We start from the raw sequence: 24,542 nt of genomic DNA on the forward strand, positions 1-24,542 counted from the left end.
CTGTGGACATTATGTGAATAGGTGGACTAGACGATCTTCACTCCAGTTCTAAAAAGTTTTATTCCACGTATTTATTACTTAATTTGTAAAATATACACTATTTCAAAGATAAAAATTTTTATTAAAATATTTTGAATAATAGTTTAGAGCATTTATTTCCTTAAAATCCATAATTGGGCTTCTCACTGATTGGACTGTTCTCTGCTGCTCTTCCAAGCAGTTTGTGGTTGACATTATAGTATCTGCTCTTTCGCCAAGACTGTCATTCTTGGTACCATCTGTCTGAGCCAGCTAACGATACTGCTGTGCCCTTCCTTTTCCAGTAAAATGTTGTCTTAGGTATTTTCTTCGGTATATTTCTAATAAGTTACAGACATTAGCATAAAAAAGCATTCCTATCACTTTTTTGACATGTTTTTTAAAAAAATTTTTATTGTTATGTTAATCCCCATACATTACATCATTAGTTTTTGATGTAGTGTTCCATGATTCATTGTTTGTGCATAACACCCAGTGCTCCATGCAGAATGTGCCCTCCTCAATACCCATCACCAGGCTAACCCATCCTCCCACCCCTCTCCCCTCTAGAACCCTCAGTTTGTTTTTCAGAGTCCATTGTCTCTCATGGTTCGTCTCCCCCTCCGATTCCCCCCCCCTTCATTCTTCCCCTCCTGCTATCTTCTTCTTCTTTTTTTTTTTTTTTAACATATATTGTATTTTTTGTTTCAGAGGTACAGGTCTGGGATTCAACAGTCTTGCACAATTCACAGCACTTCTTTTTTGACATGTTTAATGTACTTTTTATTTAACAAGGACTGATGTAATGCTTCTCATATGCTGGCCCTTCTCTAAGCACTTTATAAATATTAGCTCGCACCTGCAGTTGCCACTCTAGCATCTGTCTTCTTGACTGCAGCTCTCCAGCGCATCATGTGGCCATGTTATTTATGAGCAAGACTGAAACCTAATTGGAAGATTTTAGATGTGCCAAACATACACATGTACGAGCATATGGACTTTTCAGAATCATGGGATGACTAAATTAATGTAGTATTATGCTATATAATATTAAAACTGAGAACCATGTATCTGGTGCACCATGTGCTTATTCAAAATATTTAACAAATGAGAACACACTTTCTGTGAATGTACATGTGTCTCTGATGCTTCAGAGGCTTCACAGACACTTCCAGCTGTCTGTGTTGCAGGATACACATTGGTGCTGCTCGTCGGAAGGTGTTGGTGCCTGGGCTGGCTCTCCCTTCCCTCTGCTACACAGAACAGTTCAAAACAGAAACCAGAGCAGGAGAGCAACCCCAGAGGCAAGAGCTTTTTTGCTGCAGGATTCTAATTATTTGAACCTTTTAGTGACATGGATTTCAGATCCAGAGAAGTACACATTCTCTGAATCTTGTAGTCCTGACATTCAACAAGTGATTTAACACCCAAATGGTATTATAGACTGATGAGGCACCCTGCAACTAAAAATCTTTATAACTCAATACTGAGGATTTGTATTCAATTTAGACGTTGTTGTAGAGTTTGAAAGCTTAGTTGGTGTTCCCCTGGCAAACTGAGGGCTGTGGCACGCCAGCCCTGAGTGCTGCGATGCTGCCGTTCTGTGGGGCTGCTTTCAGGTAACCCTCTGACCCTTAGGGGACTGTGTGCGCCTGGGGGTGTGCCTGCCCGTGGGCTCACGGAGGGAGTTTCTTAGACTGCAAAGGGATGTGGATGATGTTCACCTGTCTCATATCCTCTCCTTGACACCCATGCTCATGTTTTCTTAGGGAAACTATTTATTCTTCGCAGTTCCTATCACATTTTAATCCTGAGAAATTTGTGTCAGAAGGAATAGTTGAAACCACACAAAATAAAGTGAATTATTATTGTCCTTTTGCTTTATTGTTGGGATTATATCTAAAGTTACCCCGTGTCTCTAAAAATTCATTAACATCAATTAATTACTGAATTTTTGTGTTAAACATAATATCTGTTGAGATTTTGTTTGTAGTAGGTTTTACACCCATGGGGAAAATTTCATAAGACCTTTAAAAGCTTGCCACCTGTATTAATAGCTGTATTATGTTCTGAGTTTTTAATGTGTTTTGTGTGACTTAAATATGATTGCTATAAGAGCTTAAGAAGAGAAAAAATTATTTTTAGTGTCTTTGGATTGTCGTAATGAGAATGTTATGATTAATTTGATAGATATGAAAATGCCATTTTAAAATTGACATTCAAATTGTAACTTGAACTTCGCAAGTTTTTTTGTGCCCTTTCCTTACACAGGCACAAAACAGTGTGAACTTATGAAGGAAAGCCTGAGAACTGAATTTCCTGACTTTGGTTATTTCCTTCTGACCCACATGCTATTTATAAACCAGTGCCAGGGAGGGTTATAATGTTTCGGTAGTGCAGTGCCCTCTAGCTGTGGTCTAAGGAACTGGACACTTGAAATCGTGACTATTACCATTTATTACTTAGTTTTGAGGAGAGATTCTGTTTATAACATTGGTTTTGTATTTCTCAGGCTATTGCATATTTTCCTAATTTTATTACAGAGGAAACATGATTAAATATAAAGTAAATTTTAAAGTGTGGAATAGGGCCTTTGGTCTCTGATTAGCTTTAAGGCTTCCTTTACATTTGTGAAGTGTGGACACAGGATTTTATTGCAGATGGGCACTTGAGGCAGCCAGTTTTATTAGCTCTGAAGGGATTATTTGCATCAGTTGCTGAAAATGCCTCTTAGACTGTCAACATAGCACCAGACAAATGGAAACTTGTTTGGGTGATTTGTTTTTGTTTTTTTTTTTCCTAACTTGCTTTTGAATAAGAATTATCTGGAGTAATGTCTACTAATCCTATCGCCCACATATTGGCAAAAATCTATTTAGTATTCAGTTAGATGTCATCAGTGTATAATTTAAATTCTGTTTTCTTTACCAGTACCTTTCAGAAGTAGTACTCAGTGCTGAGGTGCTTCAGAGAGCCCAAAGTTTTTACATTTGTGAAAGAACCAGTCATAAGACAGAACAGGCACTACCTGAAGGTCATCCATTGGTTGTATTTTCAAAAGTATCAGATAATCTTCCTCTTTAAAATGTGTTTCGCCCCTAACAAAGCAATACTTTTTTCTTTATAACTTCACCTCCTGAATTCAAGCTGATTAACCAGGAGATCTAAATTTACATTGGCTGCATTTTCCATGGCCTCCAAATCAGCTGTACCCCAAGAATAAAGAAAATGGGTACAGTTGTCTCTTGCCTTCATCTTGATGCATAAAACCAGGATGCTGCCTTAATTAGGGGCTTTCACTGGTGTAATGAGCAGTGTACTAATTGTTTCACACAGGCCCCAGGGCAGGTGATTTTTATGGACCCTGCAAAACACTTTTTGGTGCTTCCTTGCAAGAGAGTACTGTTCTCCCAGTGAAGGAGGTTTGGGACTAGCAGTGGTGGTAGTGACTTCTACATGTAGAAGAACAAGGGATTTCATTGTATGAAGAAAGTGTTTTTGTACTGTTCTTGCTGGTGGTATTATTATTTCTTGCTAAGACATTTTTCATCTGTGGTCTGATATCAAGTTTTAAGGGGATGATGTTTCTTGGAAGAATTTGGAGTCCCACTTAATTGTCCTGTCTTGTTGCCATTGTTTTCTAGCATCCTCCAGGACAAATAGCGAGGAAATACAGTTCCTGCTCCACTATTTTCCTAGATGATAGCACAGTCAGTCAACCAAACCTCAAGTATACAATTAAATGGTGGGTATACTCATTTTTGCTTAACTGAATGCTTTTTCTGTTCCTTAACCTGACAGCTAACTGGCTGGTTGTGGGGTCTGGAAGTGGTAAGATTGGGCTGGAGGAGGCCATTGACTATTGAGGAAATCTGTTTAAAAAGTGATCTTGGTAGTTAAAATGTGGGGTGTTCAAAATATTTGAGCACATTACCATTTACATAAAAGACCAAATTTAAAAATTATTTTAAATGTAGATGAACACATGTATTTGATTTCTACCTTCCCACTCTTTATTAAAGCCATCCTGGAATAACTCAACTAATATTTTACCTTTGAAATAAAGTGGGTCTTTTGTGGTCCCATTTATGCCTCAGGGCTACAGTAGAAAGCAGGCCCGACGGTGACGGTGTATTTGCCCAGAATCGAGAGATCTGAGTTCTGATCTTGGCTCTCTCAGCAACAGGGAGGGTTTGGGTAAGACCCTTCTCTTTGGAACCTTGTTTTAAAGTGAGGCTTAAGGGAGGAAGGGGGGAGTCTTTGGATAAACTCCTTTCCCTTTTGGGCTTCAGTTTCCTTATTTTAAAATGGGAGGTAAGAGGGAAGGAACACTTGTTTCTTATGATGTTCCATTAGCATTGTGATAATAATGGCCTTCGACAGAGATCACAAAACCTGATGTGCTGGGGTCTGTAGTTATCATTTCAACTGCAAAAAACCTGGGTTATTTTATTTCTATATGTGTTTTAAGAAATTACACAGTTAACAACAGGCCAAGTTAGTGTCTGATGTTAAGTGTTTAAATTTCTGAATAAGAAGTATTCTTTCATTTCAGTGGGCCATGTTTTCAGGCTTAGAAGCCCTATTCTGAGTGTGACCATATGTGACAGTAAATCCCAGTCTCAGTCAGGCAGCAGGGACTGTGTCAGTCTTCTGTGGAAAGCAGCCACTCCGGGAGGCGGGGGGAATGGGACCACTTGGAGGGAGGCTGCCTTGTGTCCTCAAGGGCCGCATGTTTTCTGAGATTGAAATAGAAATGCAACTTCTTCCCTTATTACCTTGGCATTTAAGGGCTTGATAAATGACAAGCGGGCATAAACCCAAACGGTCCACATTTGCAGCTGGAAAAAGGTATGCATGTCCTAGCCTTGGGGCCATGGTTTACTGCCAGGAAATAGGAAGTACAGTAGCTCTTGGAAGTAGTTTCTAGAGTAAATCATTAGTAATTGTGGAGAGCAGCGGAAGGCGGCTGACATTTGCACAAGTTCCGGAGACCCTGGAATGAAAGCTGCTAACTTCCCTTTAATCCCGGGACCCTCTTGGATGCGAAGGGAGGCCAGGTAGAGCAGAGGCACCTTCCCTTTCAGGGCCAGCAGGAGCTCTTGGGATTTACAAATGGATCCCATTCAGTTTTTCAACACTTCCCCCTTGGACAACTTAAAATTGCCACTGATTGTAACATAGTCACTTAGGAGCCTGGTGGGAAAACTGGCTAACACTTTGATAGTTCCATGTCCCCTAAGTTATAAATGTGCTGCTGTGCAAACCAGTGGTTCCAAGCCCTGGCTACACCCTGGAGTCCTCTGGGAGCTGGAAAGCACAGTGACATTTGATGTCTTGCCCTACAGATCTGGTATCTGGATTTTTAACACCCTCCCTAGGAGATTCTAGTAGGCAGCCAAGTTTGAGAATTCCTGATGTAAGTGCACAGTTGCTCTCCTCTCCCCCACCAAAGTTCACTTGAAACTTTTAAATTATAGGTTAATACGTGGAGTAAAAAGAGCTAAAAGCTGGCCCAGTTAAAGAGTAGACTGTTGAAACAAAACATTCAATATTGATACTGTGACTTCCCTGATCCAGAAGACATTTTCTTTGCACCACCTGAAATTCCTTTAGTCAGTAATTCATTTATTTTAAAAAGTGCCGTCTTCTTCAAAATGTGTATTTTGGACCTGGAAGCAGGGTGGGCCCTAACTGAAGTAGTACCATTAGAATCCTTCCCTGTAAATGCCTGCATCTCCCACTTGGCTGGGTTATAATCAGGGGGCTAAAGAGTAAAAAACATTTCAAGGTGTTATCAGGTCTGGCTGAACTTTAGCCAGGGTCTTTGATGGTGTAAGGGGAAAGGGATGCTCAGAAGAAGGAGCAGTGTCAAAAAGCAGGATAGGAAGAAGCTAAATCCGAATGCCCTCCTATTCTGAAATTGTACCTAAAACTTATCCTACACCTATCAAAAGGAAACTCCTATTTTCCTTTTTTGCTTCTTCTGCTTTCCCTAAATCCAAGCCCTTTTCTTGGTCGCCTCCCCTGGGACATTAAAAATACCCAAACCATTAATACTCTTGGGCTTCACTGTGGACATGGTGAGTATCTGTGGGCTGAACTTGCAAGTATGACCTTGTTTCTTTGAGAAAATCCTCTGAGTTCTGAACATCGATTTCTAACTTAATTTTTAAAAGAAAACCCTTCTGTAAATTGTGGGCTGCCAAAAGGAACAAACGTATTTACAGATTCTAGTTGAGGAATGCATGGAGGGTCAAGTGCTGTTCTAACAGTGAACGAAAAGTCTTAAGTGTAGCAAGTTTGGGTATTCTGTGCTCATTCTTTTCATAGACATAATTTCTGAGAACTTGATTTTCCCATCTTTCCCCTAAATGCCAACAGCTGTGGTTTGAATTTAGCATTTGCTAACCAACCCACATGCCTCTGCAGCCGACCTCCATCTCCCCCTTAAAAATCCTATAGCAGGCATAGGAATGACGATTAGAGAAAAGGGTGGAGGGCCAGTAGGGAGCCCCATGCACGCCACTGGCCACATCACCCATGGTCCTTGGCTTCTGAGGGTTGGAGAGAGCTGCTTGCCCACCTGCCTCCACCCCCTTGGCTCAGCTGCGTTGTGCTGCCAGAACCCACCACCTCTTGGTCTTCAGAGATTTTAGGATTGTCATATGCTTTGCTAGGTAAGAGGACAAGTACAAGGCCAGCAGTCACAAATCTGTTTTGTTTTCTTGGTCAAGAAAATAGCATTTCTTTATACCCAGCTATGTGGCAAAAGCAGTTGAGCAAACCCTTTGGTCCAAATGTACTTCTGGTTTGACCCCAGCCCATCTTTGGTGAGACCTCACCATTTTCTGAGAATGTAGCAGAACTGACGAGGCCTCCGAAGCCCAAAGTGTGGGACTGATTTTCAGCGGACTGCCCTGTGCCCCCAGAATCACTTCTTTCAATATGACCAACTAAACTGGCCCATGGAGCTGTGCTGTATGTGAATTCTGAGCTTGTTTTCTTAGTCTTCGGGATGTAACCTTGAGGGGAAATTGTCCTACCTTGTTGCTCTATTTTTCCTGAGTCTAAGGCCATGATGATGTCCAATCTTGCTTTTGGCTTGGGAGATTCAGAAGATAGTGACCTTGGGACCCTGAAGATTGCACTCGATTTGCAGAAGCAAAAACACCCCTTGAGATGAAATTATTGCTAGGGGAATAAGCATAATAATCATGACCTTTGTTTGAATGATTCTTTTGTATATTTTGTGTGGTTATGCTAATAGCTGTGTAATATAGGTTGAATTGTCCTAATTTTTTGGTGAGGAGATGTAGGCTCTGGGAGGTAAATGCACTCTAATAAATGAAGGAGCCAGGTTTTAAACCCAGGTGGTTCTGACTCTCCATCCAGAAATCCTTTTCCTGTGTCATGCTCCCTTGAAGCGATGAACCTAGTCACTACAGCAAATCCAGTCATACGAAACATCAATATAACTCTGACATTAGATTAGAAAAAAGTCATCACAGCATGACTATTAAACAAATTAAATGGTAATTTCTTCCTTTTCCCCAGAGGCAACGTGGTAGCACGAAAGGGCCCCAAACCACCAGTCAGAAATCCTGGCATCCAGTGTCTGAACCTGAATTTTTCTCATTTATGAAATAGAGTTGATAACATCTGCTGTTTTTCATCACAGGGCTGTTAACGTATGCTTGAAAACTGTATTATTTTTATTTTTAATTCTGAAGCCCTTTTACCCCAGTTACAATTCCTTTGTTAGCTTGGATACTCTTGAAGATGTTAGGAGAAAGAGAATATATTGCCATTTGCTCACGAGAACTTTTAACACTCAGCTGAAATCATATGAATGAATAGGTCCAGAGAGAGAGAGAGAGACTTGAAAGACGAGTGATTTCTTGTCTGTTGTCATAGGAAGTCATAGGTAAGCCTCTGAGCTGTTTGGAATCCAACGCTGAGTAAGCTGAAATGTTTAGGACTGAGCCCTCCACCTGCGTCTTGATGCCCCGGATGGCAGTTTCTGTGCTCTGAGTACCCAGAGCACAATCTGATGCAGCCAGTTAGTGATACTGTTAGAAGCTTAAAAAATAAATTTTGTTCTCCTCGATAAATTTTAAAGTAAAACAAAAATAGTGGAATGATTTATTTAGACAGCTTACAGAAGAGGAAATTAAAAAAAATATATTGGCCAGTTAACATGAATAACCCTGCTAACTTGATAGGTGATCATTGAAAGCACTCACATTGAACTCACATTGAAAACAAGTACACTTCTTTACCTCTCCAGTTGGAGAACCGTTTTTCAGAATATTCAAGGTAAGTGTCAGCAAGGATGAGGTTGCAGCAAACACTGGTGGGGAAGTACACTGGCACACTTTTTCTGCAAAAATAGTTGGCAGTGTGTGTGGGGAGCCTTATGATTATTAATGACTTCAGATTGGGTAATTTCAACTACAGAGTGTTTTCTTAGGGAAATGATATAGTCCCAGGTTGCACAAGTATTTGTCTATGAAGATATCAATACGGTGTTAATTATAATTGCAAAATACTAGAAACAAGTTGAGTAGTAGGGGGAGTAGTTAATTATTCAGCAGCTATACAGTGGAATGTAACCAGCCATTTAAAATCATGTCTTAAAGCATATTTTAATGGTAAGAAAAATATTAATGACAAAAGTAGTATGCAAACCTGTTTACACATATAATTTATAGGTAGGAATAGATATCTAAATATCTCAAGCTAATAGTAGTCATCTTTGGGCAGAGGGTTTACTTTTTTACATATATACTTTCTATATTTTCCAAAAGTTCTACAATATGAATATAATGCGTTTTTTTAAACCAGAAAAACGTTACTTGGAAAAAAAATATTCAGGGGAGGGGAGTGTTTTCATTAAATTCACATTCTTTAAAATGTAAAATAAAATTTTAAGGTAGTGTTACAAATAAGAGTTACAGTATTATTTCAGCAAGTGGATGAATAAGTTAGGTGGATTGCCAAGAGGTTATTGATTTAAGAAAAAACAAAAAACAGCAAACCACTGTGGGTGATACTCACATTTTTTTGGTACTTATAAATAAACCACAATTTTTCTAAACTAGGAGGTGTACTAAGTTGGAAATTTCCAATGGTGTTTGATTTGTAGTGCCTGTTTTTACATAGTGCCTGTATTTTACAAGTAAGAAAGCTTAAAATTTCAAGTAGAAAGAGAATTTGTTTCTAAATACCTCTTGAAGTTTTGGTATTCCTGGAAAAGATTTAATATTTATGGGAATGAGTACAAGATTGATTTCCTTTGAAGAGTGTGATTTCTTGATCAGTATTCTGAATTAAATGGGACTGTTCAGGTAGATCGTTTGACTTTTACTTCAATTTAAATATTTATGGTCAGAAAGATAACATATAACATTTTGAATATGCTTACAAAATATTGAACCCTGCATTTTATTTTACAGTGTAGCTCTCGCAATATATTACCACATCAAAAACAGGTATGTGGATGATTAATTTTTTGCTAAAAACATTACACATTATCTCATATTATGTTTTTCCTATTTTTTTTTCTTTTATGTTGTAGTTGCTTCAGCCTTTGTATACTTTACTCATGTTTTCCTGGAATTTCTAGTTAGTATAATTTACCAAACTTCCTAGGTAAGTGCTGAATCAGAGGAAACCAAATGGGTGTTTGTGTTTGAAGCCAACAGAACAGAACAAATCTTCTTGATAATGCCCAGCTTCCTTTTTCTCTTGATTTTCTGTGTAATTTGCTTAAACATTCTTTCTTTTATAAAATATTATTTTAAACATTTACTATGTGCAACTTCAACATGAGAAAAAATGTTTATAGTTTTAAATTAGAAGAAACTTTGGTGTAAATTTAGACATAAACTATTTTAATGTAGTAGAAACCTTCTCTCTCTTAGAAGTCAGATGACATAAAACAGATGAAAGTAGACCCTTGGCTGGTGAAGTGCTGTTGGTCTCCAGTGCCCAGCTCAAGGCACTGTGCTTACAGTGCAAGTCACCACTTTAAATGACATTTACTGGCCTTGTAACAACCAGCCATTCTTTTATAGATGTATGGGTTACTGAGTTAACCTTTTCTACACATCACCTCTTGTTTTTCAGTATAAAATTGTGAAACAAGTGTTTAAGTTTCATGTTATGAAAATTTCAAATAAATTTCTAGGGCACACTGAATGTTCATTTTTACCCTTGCACTTCTTTCCTTTCAGCTACCATGTAGTGATGGTTTAAGCATATCCATTAGCCTTTGCTGAGAAGCAAGATGTTTAAAGAAGTTTGTCACTTGCTTAAATTTGGTTCATTTGAAAACTCAGAAAATGAAAATCTAGATTTTTTTGCTTAGGTTAATTCAGCTAAATGTGGTTTATAACCTTTATTTCGTAGACAGTTTAAATAAAAATGATTAAATATTGTACACAAGAAAAATTATTATTTGTGGATAACCAATAGCATCTCCAACATTTAACATTGACTTCAGTTTCTTGAAATGTGTTAAATCAAAATATATTTTTATTTTATTTTGAATGACATTCTTGCAGAAAGTAAACTCCATTTTCTCTTATTTTCCCCACCAGGGACCCAGATGGAAGGATGCTCTTAGATATTTTTGATGAAAACCTTCACCCTCTCTCGGTAATCTCCTCCTTCTGGTGATTAATTATTTCTCTTTTGTTTTTATTGGGCGGCCAGTCATCTGAAAATATTTCCTTCCCCAGAAATCCGAAGTGCCACCAGATTATGATAAACACAACCCAGAGCAGAAGCAGATTTACCGGTTTGTTCGGACACTGTTCAGTGCTGCTCAGCTGACGGCCGAATGTGCCATTGTCACCCTGGTGAGTGCCTTCACAATGACTGCAACCATTCTCTAGATCACTGGGGTGGGGTGCAAGCAGGGAGTCTCACCAGGTACCTTAAGGGAACTACATCTTTGCTTTCAAGGTTGTCTTTTTTTTTTTTTTTCCTGGGAGAATAGAGAATGGATCTCCCAAAAGAGGGTGTGAAGTCTGTTCGACAGTCCCCACCTAAAGTCAGTTGTAAAATCACATTCAAAACTTGAAACATTAAATGAACATAAGTAAAACCTTGGGCTAAAAGGGGAATAAGAAGGACCAAGGCCACTTGCTCCCTACTAACGTCCAGGTTTCCTATTGTTGATTCCTTGCAAAGGTTTTAATGACATTAATAGGATGTGATGAACACATACATCCTATATGAATACCTACCTGTACAGGAAGAAGTACTATATATTACTGCCTTGTCTTTTGTGATTTTTGTGACAATAATGTGTAAGATATTCAGAGACAACATGACGTAATCTGCACTTTAAGACTCAGCGATAAAAATCTATAATCTTACTTAGATTCTTAAAATTTTAGGGGCTATTTAGGTCAAATCTCATTTGGGAAATAGATTGACAGTGGAACACATTCTCACTGACCTTTTATGTTGCGTGCAACTCAGGTAAGAAGTTAGCTCTGCCTGTGAGTGAGCCCTCCCGGAGGGAGAGCAGAAAGCCATTCCCTGTTGCTTCTGAGAAGAGATTATTGTCTACTAGAAAATTTACAGGCCACCCAAGGACCCTTTGTATCTTTGCCACACTAAGAGCTTTGTGGCCTTCAGCTAATTCAACAGTAAACCTGTTTATTCATTCATTGGTTCATCCAATTGTGTGTTCACTCTTTCTCTCACTGAACTTGCCACCTCTTGGGTAAAACAGACATTCAGCAAGTAATCATTGGGTGATTTGGAATGATTCTAGGTTCTTCATTCCCATTTGAGAAATATATTTATTGCTTAGGTTTGTTCCCCCAAAGGATTTCAAGTTCTTACAAAAACATGCAGCAGGGAAACAGGGTTGAAATTGTTGTCAAGGGAAATGGTGATAAAGAGAAAAGAAGGGTAAGAAAACCAGATGAAACCATGGATGAGGTTATTACTAAACTTTCACGCCATGAAGAAAGATTTATTTTGAAGCTGCTGCAGGTGGAACATGGTGGTGATTTTTTTTTACCTTTAATTCCTAAGGAAATTATGACCTGTGACCTGATTGTTTAGATGTATTAGCATGAAGAGGTTAGTGTCCTGTGGAAGACAGAGGGCTGAGATTTTAATCCCTGCCACTTTCCCAACTTCAGCCAAAATGTTGAGAGAACATCTAAAGTGCATTCCATTTCCAAGGGTGACAGGGAGGATTGGTTGATTCATGTCTTTGGAGTGCTGTAGGAGTGGTGCATTTTTGTCAGTAATTGTAACTACTGAAATTTTCACTTGTCTTGTTAGATAAACTGGTGGCTTAGCAGGAGATTAGCTTGTATTGGGGTCTTGGTAGTTATAACCTAAAGATGAGCAGCTTTGGGGTCCCACGTAGTGGGTACAGCACTGCAGACCAGTTCTCTGGTGGCAGCTGAGAGTCAGCCTGCATGCCTGTGGGCAGAAGGCACATAGATGCATGCTCTGAGCGGGACCCTTGTGTGGTAATTCTTCCCTTCCCTGTGTCCCTTGGAATTAGAAGCAGCCATTCAGAACAGGTTTAGTCGAGAGTTGACAGAGAAGCATTAATCTCTGCCTTTCTCCTGGGCATTCTCTTGGCATCTTGGCATGCTGCCCAGGAGGAGGCTGGGTGGTGGGGGGAGGACAGCAGTTAGCCCTGGCCCTGTTGCCCACAAGTAACAAAACTGCAGCCTGCCTGTGGTAAGAGAGCTTCCAGGACCTTCAAATACCCAGAACCTAGTTAACTCAAACAAGTATTTCACGGCTTAATTAACTTGGTTCTAAAAGAGTAACAATAACTTAATATCACTAAATGTGTCATTTAGCCTAGCAGAATATTCGAAAAGCTCTGCCACTGGTACTGACACATGAGGAAATTAAAAAGAGGATGAAGTAACTGAAATCGCACCTTGCCGATTTCTGATAAGTTTTCACCTAGGGGCATTGTGTCATATTCCCAGCAACAGCTGGGGGAGGCCGGGGTTGGGCGGAAGGCCATGGCGTCAGCTGCCCCTCTGTAGCCCATCCTTTCCCTCAGGAGTTATTAGAGCTGGGTTAAACTTAGAGCCAGGAACAGACAGCCTTTTCAGTCCCACGTGTGCTACTTGGATAACAAAATATAGCTCCCTGTCTAAGCCAGGGATTTTGATTATAAGGATGGGAGACCCACACAAAGAGTCCAAGGCAGGAGATTTATTGGAAGGTTCAGGAGTCCCATATATCCCTGTCCTCACCCTACAGCAGGTTCCTTTGTCCGTCCCTCTCTCTCGGGCTGCCTCTTCTTGTCTCTGCTCCTCCTTTTGGGTTTCCAGTATTGAATTTCAAGTTGGCTTCTGGTCGGGTGGACGTGGCAGGGAAGTAACTGTCCTAACCTTGACTGTCCATCACTTTTTCATTTAAGGCCCAACACTGGCTAATTCAGCCTCTTGTGTTTAGTTCAGATTTTGGAGAGGGGATAAATTTTGATTGGCTTCATCAGTGATTGGCCCAGTTCCTTTGGGTCAGAACAGTCAGTCATGACCCAGAGGTGATAGGACAGAGGGCCCAGAGCTCTGTCCTGAGTCATTGTTTTTCTCACTCTGTTCAAAACCTCCAGTGGTTCCCCATCTTCCTCCGAGGAAGACACAAAGAAGGCCCTCATGTGACCTATAGCAGGATTAGGCCACCTCTCATTTCGACTCCGCTGCCTCTCTTCCTGCACATACCACTACCTGCCTTGGGACTTTGGCACTTGACACCACTGCCTGGAATCCTCTTTCCCAGATAGGCGTGTGGCGCCACCCTGCCTTCCTTCAAGCCTTGCTCATAGGGCACGTCCATGGGGCCATCATACTTTAAATTGTAACCTCCCTCCTCCCCCACATTCCCTTCTCATAATTTCCTACTTTGTTTTTCTTCATAGCACTTATCACCAATTAACGTTCTTTAGGTTTTACTCATTTATCTTATTTTGTTTATAAGTTCCATGATTAAGAGGTTTTTAAAAAATCTTTCTGTCTTTCTTGTTCACTGCAATGTGACCAACATCAGAACACAGCCGGGTACCTAATAAATATTAAATGTCAAAGTAAGTGTAGTGAGAACTGCTTACTGCTGAAGTAAACGAAAGTGGTGTTGATGTGCTTTGCACTTTGCCTGAAACATAGGGAGCATTCAGGAGCTATTTGCTATAGTCTTCCCCTACCCCGGGAGTTTTATAAAACTTTAAACTCCTATTCTGCTATTCTATTTAAGGTATTAAGGTAAGCTTTACTGAAGGGAGGGTGGCGAAGTCATTAGCTTGGGGACATTGCTCAGCTGAGCCCCTGACTGAGTGTCGCCCAGAAGGTTGGTTCTATCTGATGGTGATGGGAGGGAGAAAGGAAGTTAGTAGCTGATAGAGAGCAGTCAGGCATAAAGAAAGGGGGAGTTGAGAAGAAATGGGGGTGGCAACTAATGGAACTAACCAGACAGAAGATGTATTACCTTTTTATTAATTCCTTATTTTTTGTAGCTTTATTGAGATATATAGTTCAACTTAGCATAAAATCCCCTTATTTAAAGTGAGCACTTTAGTGATTTTTTGTATCTTGTACGACCATCACCACAACCTAATTTCAGAATATTTTCATCATCCCATAAAGAAACCCTTTACCCTTTATCAGCCACTCTCCATCCCCAGTCCCCACCCTAGGCCCAAATAAACCCACTAATCTATTTTCTTTCTCAAGGGATTTGCCTATTCTAGACATTTCGTAGAACAGATTCATATACTATGTGGTCTTTTGTGACTGGCTTTTCATTTACTGTAATGTTTTCAAACAGCATCCATTTTGTAACATGTAGAGTGTTTCATTCTTTTTTATTGCCAAATAATGTTCCATTTTGTTTATTCATTCATCAGTTGATGGACAGGTGAGTTTCTTTTTTTTAGTTATTATGAATAATGCTGCTGTGAACATTTGTATACCTGTTTTTGAGTTAGACATATATTTTCATTTCATTTCTCTTGCTATATACCTAAGAATGGAATTGCTGGGTCATATGGTAACTCTTTAATTTTTTGAGGAATAGTCTGTTTTCCAGTATGGTTGCACCATTTTACATTCCCATTGGCAGTTCCCTAATAGGAGGGTTCCAGTTTTTTCACATGTAATGTTCCTTGCCAACACTTGTTGTCTTTTTTGATTTTAGCCACTTTTAGAAGGGTTATATCTCATTGTAGTTTTGATTTGCATTTCCCTAATGATTAATAATGTTGAACATCTTTTCATGTGTTTATTGGTCATTTGTATATCTTCTTTGGGGAAATGGGCCTATTCAAATTCTTTGCCCATTTTTAAATTGGGTTGTCTTTTTATTATTGAATTATAAGAGTTCTTTATATGTTCTGGCTTAAAAGTCCCTTGTCAGGTAATGATTCACAAGTATTTTCTCCTATTCTCTGTGTTGTCATTTTACTTTCTTAATAGTATCATTTACAATATTGGTTTTCATTTTCATAAAGCCCAATCTATATATATTTTTTCTTTTGTTTCTTGTGCTTTTGGTGTTGTATCTAAGAAACCATTGAATAACTCAAGGTGATGTTGATTTACTCCCTATGTTTTCTTTTAGGAGTTACGTAATTTTCGGTCTTACATTTAGGTATATGATCCATTTGGAACTCATTTTTGTGAGGTAGGGGTCCAGATTTATTCTTTTGCACGTGAATATCCAGTTGTTGCAGTGCCATTTGTTGAAGAGACTGTCCTTTTTTCATTGAATTCATAACTCTTGTCAAAAATTAATTGACCATAAATGGACAGGTTTATTTCTGGACTTTCAGTTTTATTCCATTGATCTGTTTGTATTTCCTTATGTCCACAACCACACTGTCTTGACTACCATAGCTTTGTAGCCGAAGTTAGAAAGTATAACTCTTGGGACACCTGGGTGGCTCAGTCGGTTAAGCTTCCGACTCTTGATTTTGGCTCAGGTCTTGAGGTTGGGCTCTGCGCTGGGCATGGAGCCTGCTTAAGATTCTCTCTCTCCCTCTGCCCCTCCCCCCACTCTTGCACTCTCTCTTAAAAAAAAAAGTATGACTCTGACTCTTCCAACCTATGTTATTCTTCAAGATTTTTTTTAGCTATTCTGTGACCCTTACATTTTCAATTTTAAAATTAGCTTGCTAGTTTCTGCAAAACAAACAGAAACAAAACCAGCTAGGATTTTGACAGGAACTGCATCAAATATGTAGATCAATTTGGGGACTATTTTAGTCTTAACACTAGTAAGTCTTCTAGTCCGGGAACGTGGGATGTCTTTCCTTTTAGATTTTCTTCTTTTTCTTTCAGCAGTTTTATAGTTTTCAGTGCACAGGTCTTGCACTTACTTTGTTAAATTTATTCCTAGGTATTCTGTTTCATTCAACAGTAAGTGGAGTTGTTTTCTTAATTTTCATTTTGAGATTGTTTATTGCTGGTGTATAGGAATATAATTTATTTTTGTAGATTATCTTGTATCCTTCCACATTGCTGAACTCATTTTAGTTCTAATAGTATTTTACTAGATTCCTTAGAATTTTATATATGCAAGATCATGTCATCTGCAAGTAGACATAGTTTTACTTCTCCCTTTCTAAGCTGGATGCTTTTTATTTGTTTTGCTGGCATATTTGTCTTAGCTAGACCTCTAGCACAGTGTTGAATAGAAGTGGTGAGAGTGCACATCCTTGTTTTGTTCATGATCTTATAGGGAAAGCTTTCGGTCTTTTTCTCTTAGATGTGTTAGCTGTGGGTTTTTCATAGATGCCTCTGTCAAATTGAGGAAGTTCCCTTCTATTCCTAATTTGTGGAGTTTTTTTTTTTTAAAGAGTATTGGATTCTGTCAAATGCTTTTCCTACACGTATTGAGATTGATCATGTGGTTTTTCCTTTACTTTATGGGTATGTTAAAATCAACCTTGCATTCCTGGGATAAGTTATACCACATGGTTGTGATATATAATTATTTTTATATGTTGCTGGATTTGGTTTGCTAGTATTTCGTTGAGAATTGTTGCATCTATATTTGTAGGGGCTATTGTTCTTTGATTTTCTTGTGATCTTTTTGGTTTTGGAATCAGCATAATGCTGACCTTATGACTTAGGAAGCATTCCTTCCCCTTCTGTTTTTCTGAAGAGTTTGAGGATTGGTGTTCATTCTTATTTAAATGTTTGGTAGAATTCACCACTGAAGCCATCTTGGTCAGGATTTTTCCTTGTTGGAAGTTTTTATATTATAAATTCTATCTCTTTCCTTACTATAGGTCTATTCCAGTTATCTATTTCTTCTTCAGTTGGTTTGTGTCATTTAGTAATTTGTCCATTTATTTTTTTTTTTAATTTTATTTATTTTTGAGAGAGAGAGAATGACAGAGAGAGAGAATGAGAGGGGTGAGGGTCTGAGGGAGAAGCAGACTCCCTGCTGAGCAGGGAGCCCGATGCGGGACTCGATCCCGGGACTCCAGGATCATGACCTGAGCCGAAGGCAGTCGCTTAACCAACTGAGCCACCCAGGCGCCCAGTAATTTGTCCATTTCATCTAAGTTATCCAATTTGTTGGATAATAGTTGTTTATAGTATTCCCTTACAATTTTTTTTTTTTTAATTTCTGTTAAGTCTATTGTAATGTCTCCCTACTCCTCCTGCTTTTACTGATTTTAGTCTTCTTTCTTTTTTTCTTGGTTGGTCTGGCTAAAGGTTTATCAATTTTAGTGATCTTTCTAAAGAACCAACATTCAGTTTATTGACTTTCTGTTTTTCTGTTCTCTGTTTCATTTGTTTCCACTCTAATCTTTATTAATTCCTTCCTCCTGCTTTTTTTAGGTTTAGTTTGCTCTTCTTTTTCTTCTGGTTACTTAGAGATATCGTTTAGGAAAATCAATTGTATATTGTTTTACTTGGTAGAGAATTAAAATACCCAAGTGGGAGTTAACTAAAGAAATTATAGCTTAAGGTGGAAGGTTAGGTTATTGATTTGAGATTATCCTTTTTTAATATAGGAATTTAATAAATTTCCCTCTAAGCTTTAGCTATGTTGCATAAATTTTGCTAAGTTGTGTTTTCATTTTTATAGATATTTTCTTGAGTAAGCTTTTAATTTTAGATGTATAGGAAAATTGTGAAGGTAGTACAGAGTTCCCATATACCTCACACCCAGTTTATTACTAACATCTATAATATTATATAACATCTATAATGTTATTATTGGCCTCTTATATTTGTATATTTGTTACAATTAAAGAACCGATACTGAGATATTATTAACTAAAGTTCATGCTTTATTCAGATTCCTTAGTTTTTACCCATTGTCCCTTCTCTTTCCCAGGATCCCATCCAGGATACCACATTACATTTAGTTGTCATATCTCCTTAGCCTCTTCTTGTCTGTAATTGTTTCTCAGACTTTCCTCATTTTTTTTGTTTTTTTAAGTTTTTATTTTAATTCCAATTAGTTAATTTACAGTGTTATATTAGTTTCAGGTATACAGTATAGTGATTCAGCAATTCCATACATCAGGCCTGTGCTTATCACAAGTGCACACCTTAATCCCTATCACCTATTTAACTCATCCCCCTGCCACCCTCCCCTTTGGTAACCATCAGTTTGTTCTCTATAATTAAGAGTTTGTTTCTTGGTTTGTCTCTCTCTGTTTTTCTTTTTTCCCTTTGCTCGTTTGTTTTGTTTCTTAAATTGCACATAGGAGTGAAATCATATGGTATTTGTCTTTCTCTGACTTATTTTGCTTAGCATTATACTCTCAAGCTCCATCCATGTTGTTACAAATGGCAAGATTTCATTCTTTTTTTATAGCTGAATAATACTCCATTGTATGTGTGTGTGTTTGTGTATTATGTATACCACATCTTCTTTATTCATTCATCAATCAATGGACACTTAGGCTGCTTCCATGATTTGGTTATTATAAATAATGCTACAGTAAACATTGTGGTGCATGTATCCCTTTGAATTAGTATTTTCGTGTTCTTTGGCTAACTACCCAGTAGTGTGATTGCAGGATCATATAGAGTATTTCAATTTTTAACTTTTTGAGGATCCTCCATACTGTTTTCCACATTAGCTGTACCAGTTTGCATTCCCACCAACAGTGCACGAGTGTTCTTTTTCTTCACATCCTCGCCAACACCTGTTGTGTCTTGTATTGTTGATTTTAGCCATTCTTACAAGTTTAAGGTGGTGCCTCATTGTGGTTTTGATTTGCATTTCCCTAATGGTAGGTGATGATGAGCATCTTTTCATGTGTCTGTTGGCCATCTCTATGTCTACTTTGGGGAAATGTCTGTTCATGTCTTCTGCCCATTTTTTAATTGGAATATTTGTTTTTTGGGTATTGAGTTTTTTAAGTTCTTTATATATTTTGGATACTAACCCTTTATTGGATATGCCATTTGCAAATATTTTCTCCCATTGTGTAGGTTGCCTTTTAGTTTCATTGATTGTTTCTCTTGCGTGCAGAAGCTTTTTATTTTGACGTAGTCCCAAGAGTTTATTTTTGCTTTTGTTTTCCTTGCCTCAGGAGGCACATCTAAAACAAAAACTTGCTATGCTTGACATCAAAGAAGATACTGTCTGTGTTGTCTTGCATGGTTTTTATGGTTCCATGTCTCACATTTTGGTATTTAGTCCATTTTGAATTTATTTTTGTGTATGGTATAAGAAAGTGGTCCGTTTCGTTCTTTTGCATCTGGCTGTCCAGTTTTCCCAGCACCATTTGTTGAAGAGACTTTTTTCCATTGGATATTCTTTCCTGCTTTGTTGAAGATTAATTTATCATATAATTGTGGGTTTATTCTGGGTTTTCTGTTTTGTTCTGTTGATCTATGTGTCTATTTCTTGCCAGTACCATACTGTTTTGATTCCTACAGCTTTGTAATACAGCTTGAAGTCTGGAATTGGGATGCTTCCAGCTTTGCTTTTCTGTTTCAAGATTACTTTGGCTATTTTTCTTTTGTGGTTCCATACAAATTTTAAGATTATTTGTTCTAGTTGTGTGAAAAATGCTATTAGTATTTTGATAGGGATTGCATTAAATGTGTAAATTACTTTGGGTAGTATAGGCATTTTAACAATATTTGTTCTTCCAACCCATGAGCATGAAATGTGTTTCCATTTCTTGGTGTCATTTTCAATTTCTTTTATCAATGTTTTATAGTTTTCGGAGTACAGGTCTTTCACCTTTTTGGGTAGATTTATTCCTATGTATCTTATTATGTTTGGTACACTTGTAAATGGGGTTGTTTGCTTTCTGCTGCTTCCTAATTGGTGTATAGAAATGCAAGATTTCTGTACATTGATTTTTGTACCCTGTGACTTTACTGAATTTGAATATATCAATTCTAGCAGTTTTTTGGTGGAGTCTTTCAGGTTTTCTGTATATTGTATCATGTCATGTCATCTGCAAATAGTGAAAGTTTTACTTATTCCTTACTGATTTGAATGCCTTTTATTTCTTTTTGTTGTCTTACTGCTGTGTCTAAGACTTCCAGTACTATGTAGAATAAAAGTGAGAATGTACATCCTTGTCTTATTCCTGACCTTAGGGGAAAAGCTGAGGATGATATTAGTTGTGGGTTTTTCATATAAAGGCTTTATTGTGTTGAGGTGTGTTTCTTCTAAACCTACTTTGTTGGGGCGCCTGGGTGGCACAGTCGGTTAAGCGTCTGCCTTCAGCTCAGGTCATGATCCCAGGGTCCTGGGATCAAGCCCTGCATTGGGATCCCTGCTCAGTGGGGAGCCTGCTTCTCCCTTTCCCGCTCCCCCTGCTTGTGCACTTGTGTGCACTCTCTCTCTCTGTCGAATAAATAAAATCTTTAAAAAAAAAAACCAACCTACTTGGTTGAGGATTTTTATCATGAATGGTTGTTGTACTTTGTCAAATGCCTTCTCTGTGTCTATTGAAATGATCATATGATTTTTATTCTTTCTTTTATTGATGTGATGTATCGCATTGATTGATTTGCAAATATTGAACTACCCTTGCATCCCAAATTGCACTTGATCGTGGTAAATGATTTTTTTACTGTATCATTGGATTTAGTTTGCTAATATTTTGTTGAGGATTCTGTATTTCTCTATGTTCATCAGAGATATTGGCTTGTAGTTCTCCTTTTTTGTGTTGTCTTCGTCTGGTTTTGGTATCAGGGTAATGTTGGCCTCAGAATCTTTCCTTCTTCTTCTCTTTTTTTTTGGAATAGTTTGAGAAAAAGAATTTACCTGTGAAGCCATCTGGTCCTGGACTTTTGTTTCTTGGGTTTTTTGATTACTGATTCAATTTCATTGCTGGTAATTAGTCTGTTCAAATTTTCTACTCCTGATTCAATTTTGGGAGGTTATAAGTTTCTAGGAATTTATCCATTTCTTCTACATTGTCCAGTTTGTTTGCTTATAATATTTCATAATACTCTTTTATAATCCTTTATTTTTTGTGGTGTTGGTTATTGTTTCTCTTCTTTCATTTCTGAATTTGTTTGAGTCCTCTCTCTCTGTCTCTCCCTTTTTTCTTTTTTTTGTGAGGCTGGCTAAAGGTATTTCAATTTTGTTGATCTTTTCAAAGAACCAGCTTCTGAGTTCATTTATCTGTTCTATTGTTTTTTAGTATCTGTTTTGTTTATTTCTGCTCTAATCTTTATTATTTGGTTCTTTATATTTTGGGGGGGGGATTTGTTTGGGCTTGTTTTTCTAGCTCCTTCGGGTGTAAGGTTAGGTTGTTTATTTGAGAGTTTTCTTGCTTCTTGAGGTAGGCCAGTATTGCTATAAGCTTCCCTCTTTCCTCTTTTGCTGCATCCTAAATATTTTGGACCATTGTGTTTTCAAATTCATTTGTCTTCATTATTTTTTTATTTCCTTTTTGATTTCTTGGTTGACCCATTCATTGTTTAGTAGAATGTTATTTAACATCCATGTATTTGTGTTGTTTCTAGATTTTTTTCTTATTGTTGATTTCTAGTTTCATAGCATGTGCTAAGAAAAGATGCATGTATGACTTCTTTTTGAATTTGTTGAGACTTGTTTTGTGGCCTAATGTATGACTTATTCAGGCGAATATTTCATGTGCACTTATAAAGAATGTGTATTCTGCTGTTTTAGGGTGGAATGTTCTTAAATATGAACTGTTAGATCCATCTCGTCCAGCATGTCATTCAAAGCCACTATTTCCTTATTGATTTTTTGTTGGATGATTTACCAATTGCTGTGAATGGGGTATTAAAGTCCCCTACTATTATTGTATTACTATTAATTACTTCCTTTATGTTTGTTATTAATTGCTTTATGTATTTGGGTGCTCCCGTGTAAGGTGCATAAATACTTACAATTGTTAATATTTTCTTGTTGGACTTTTCCCTTTATAATTATATAGTGTCCTTCTTGTCTGTTGTTACAGTCTTTGTTTTAAAGTCCATTTTGTCCTATGTGAGTACTGCTACCCCAGCTTTCTTTTCACTTCCATTTGCATGATAAATACTTTTCCATCCCTTTACGTTGAATTTTCGTATGTCTTTAGGTCTGAGATGAGTTTCTTATAGGCAGCATGTATGGGTCTTACTTTTTTTATCCATTCTATCACCCTGTATCTTTTGATTGGAGTGTTTAGGTCATTTACATTCAAAGTAATTACTGATAGTTAGGTACTTATTGCCATTTTCTTACTTGTTTTATGGCTGTTTTTGTAGTTCTTCCCTGTTCCTTCTCTTGCTCTCTTTGCTCACTTTTTGTGGCTTTCTTTAGTGATATCCTTGGATTCCTTTCTTTTTATTTTTTTACATGTCTGTTACTGGTTTTTGATTTGTGGTTACCATTAGATTTGTATATAACATCTTCTGCATATAGCAGTCTGTATGAAATTGATCATCACTTAAGCTTGAACCTGTTGGGGTTAATGTAGAGCATGAAGTCATCCATAATACCTGGCTTGCTAAAATATAACACGGAAGCCGCTGGGGGCAATGGAAAGTTTCAGAGAAGGGCATAGGCCTTTGGAATGCCGAGGCATGCATGACCACTCTGCTGTAGGAATGCCGCAGGGAGTTGCCTTCCCGAAGCTTTCTTAGCCCAAACAGCCGCCCTGTGATCTAAGAGATGTATTTATCGTCCCTTTAGGCTATGTTTAGCTGAACTCGTAGAACACGCAGATAAGCATATCGTATCTTTCCCCGCAAACAGATCCTCCTAGTTTCAGTAAGACCCCTTGTCACACATCACGTGCTTGAGAAACAGTGATAAGGATTTGTGATTATCCTGAAGGACCAATAAAAGCCAGAGCAAAGAATGGCAAAGGATCTTTGTCTCTGAGCGTTGACCCCCTTGCTTTCTCCTCTCTTTCACAGCAAGGTTTGGAGTAATCTTTCATCCATTGGTACAGGGATTGCTGGCCATTCCTGGCAAGTGGTGACCCCGACATGATTGTTGGGGTTAATGTTAGAGCATGAAATCATCCATAATATCTAGCTTGCTAAAATGTAACACAGAGCCTGCTGGGGGCAATGGAAGGTTTCATGCCCTACATAACCCCAACATGAACCCATTCTTCACTCCTCTCCCTGTTACGTTTTAGGTATATGGTGTCATACTTTACTTCCTTTTATTCTGTGAATCCCTTGACTGATTTTTATAGATATACTTAATTTTACTGCTTTTTGTGCTTCCTACTTTTTGTACTTTTGCTTATGGTCTTTCTTTTCCACTCAGTGAATCCCCTTGAACATTTCTTGTAGGGCTATTTAGTGGTCATGAATTCCTTTAACTTTTGTCTGTCTAGGAAACTTTTTTTTTTTTTAAGATTTTATTTATTTATTTGACAGAGAGAGACACAGCGAGAGAGGGAACACAAGCAGGGGGAGTGGGAGAGGGAGAAGCAGGCTTCCCACTGAGCAGGGAGCCCAATGTGGGGCTCGATCCCAGGACCCTGGGATCATGACCTGAGCCGAAGAAAGGCAGACGCCTAACCACTGAACCACCCAGGTGCCCCTGTCTAGGAAACTCTCTATTGCTCCTTTTTAAAAATTTTTTTTAAATTTTATTATGTTATTATGTTAATCACCTTTATCTCTCCTTCTGTTCTGAATGATAGTCTTGCTGGATAGAGTATTCTTGGCTGCAGGTTGTTTCCTTTCAGCTCTTTGAGTATATCATGTTACCGTCTTCTGGCCTGCAAAGTTTCTGCTGAAAAATCCACTGATAACTAGATTACAGGGTTTCCCTTGTATGCAGCTGTCTTCTTTTCTCTTGCTGCTTTTCACATTCTCTCTTTATCACCACTTTCTGCCATTTTAATTACTGGGTGTCTTGATGTGGATCTCTTTGGGTTGATTTTGCTGGGGGCTGTCTGTGTCTCCTGGATCTGGATTTCTGTTTCCTTCCCCAGATTCAGGAAGTTTTCAGCTTCAAATAAATCTTCTGCCTTCTTTTCCCTCACTCATCTCCTTGTGGGATCTCTATAATGTGAATGTCATTATGCTTGATGTTGTCCCTGAATTCCCCAT

The 24,542-nt window shown here is 38.1% G+C and overlaps 1 protein-coding gene across 2 annotated transcripts in view; it reads left to right on the forward strand.

Moving 5' to 3' along the window:
- Window positions 1–24,542, forward strand: part of CCNY (cyclin Y) — a 226,184-nt gene that overhangs the window by 179,596 nt on the left and 22,046 nt on the right. For both annotated transcript variants that reach the window (XM_035029604.1, XM_035029603.1), the window contains exons 4-7: window positions 3,663–3,763; window positions 9,477–9,512; window positions 10,623–10,680; window positions 10,764–10,883. In XM_035029604.1, coding sequence (XP_034885495.1) covers window positions 3,663–3,763; window positions 9,477–9,512; window positions 10,623–10,680; window positions 10,764–10,883 — 315 coding nt within the window. The remainder of the gene's footprint in view (window positions 1–3,662; window positions 3,764–9,476; window positions 9,513–10,622; window positions 10,681–10,763; window positions 10,884–24,542) is intronic.

Source organism: Mirounga leonina, unplaced genomic scaffold (genome assembly GCF_011800145.1).
Source record: "Mirounga leonina isolate KUSES-001 unplaced genomic scaffold, KU_Mleo_1.0 Mir_260, whole genome shotgun sequence".
NCBI lineage: Eukaryota > Metazoa > Chordata > Mammalia > Carnivora > Phocidae > Mirounga > Mirounga leonina.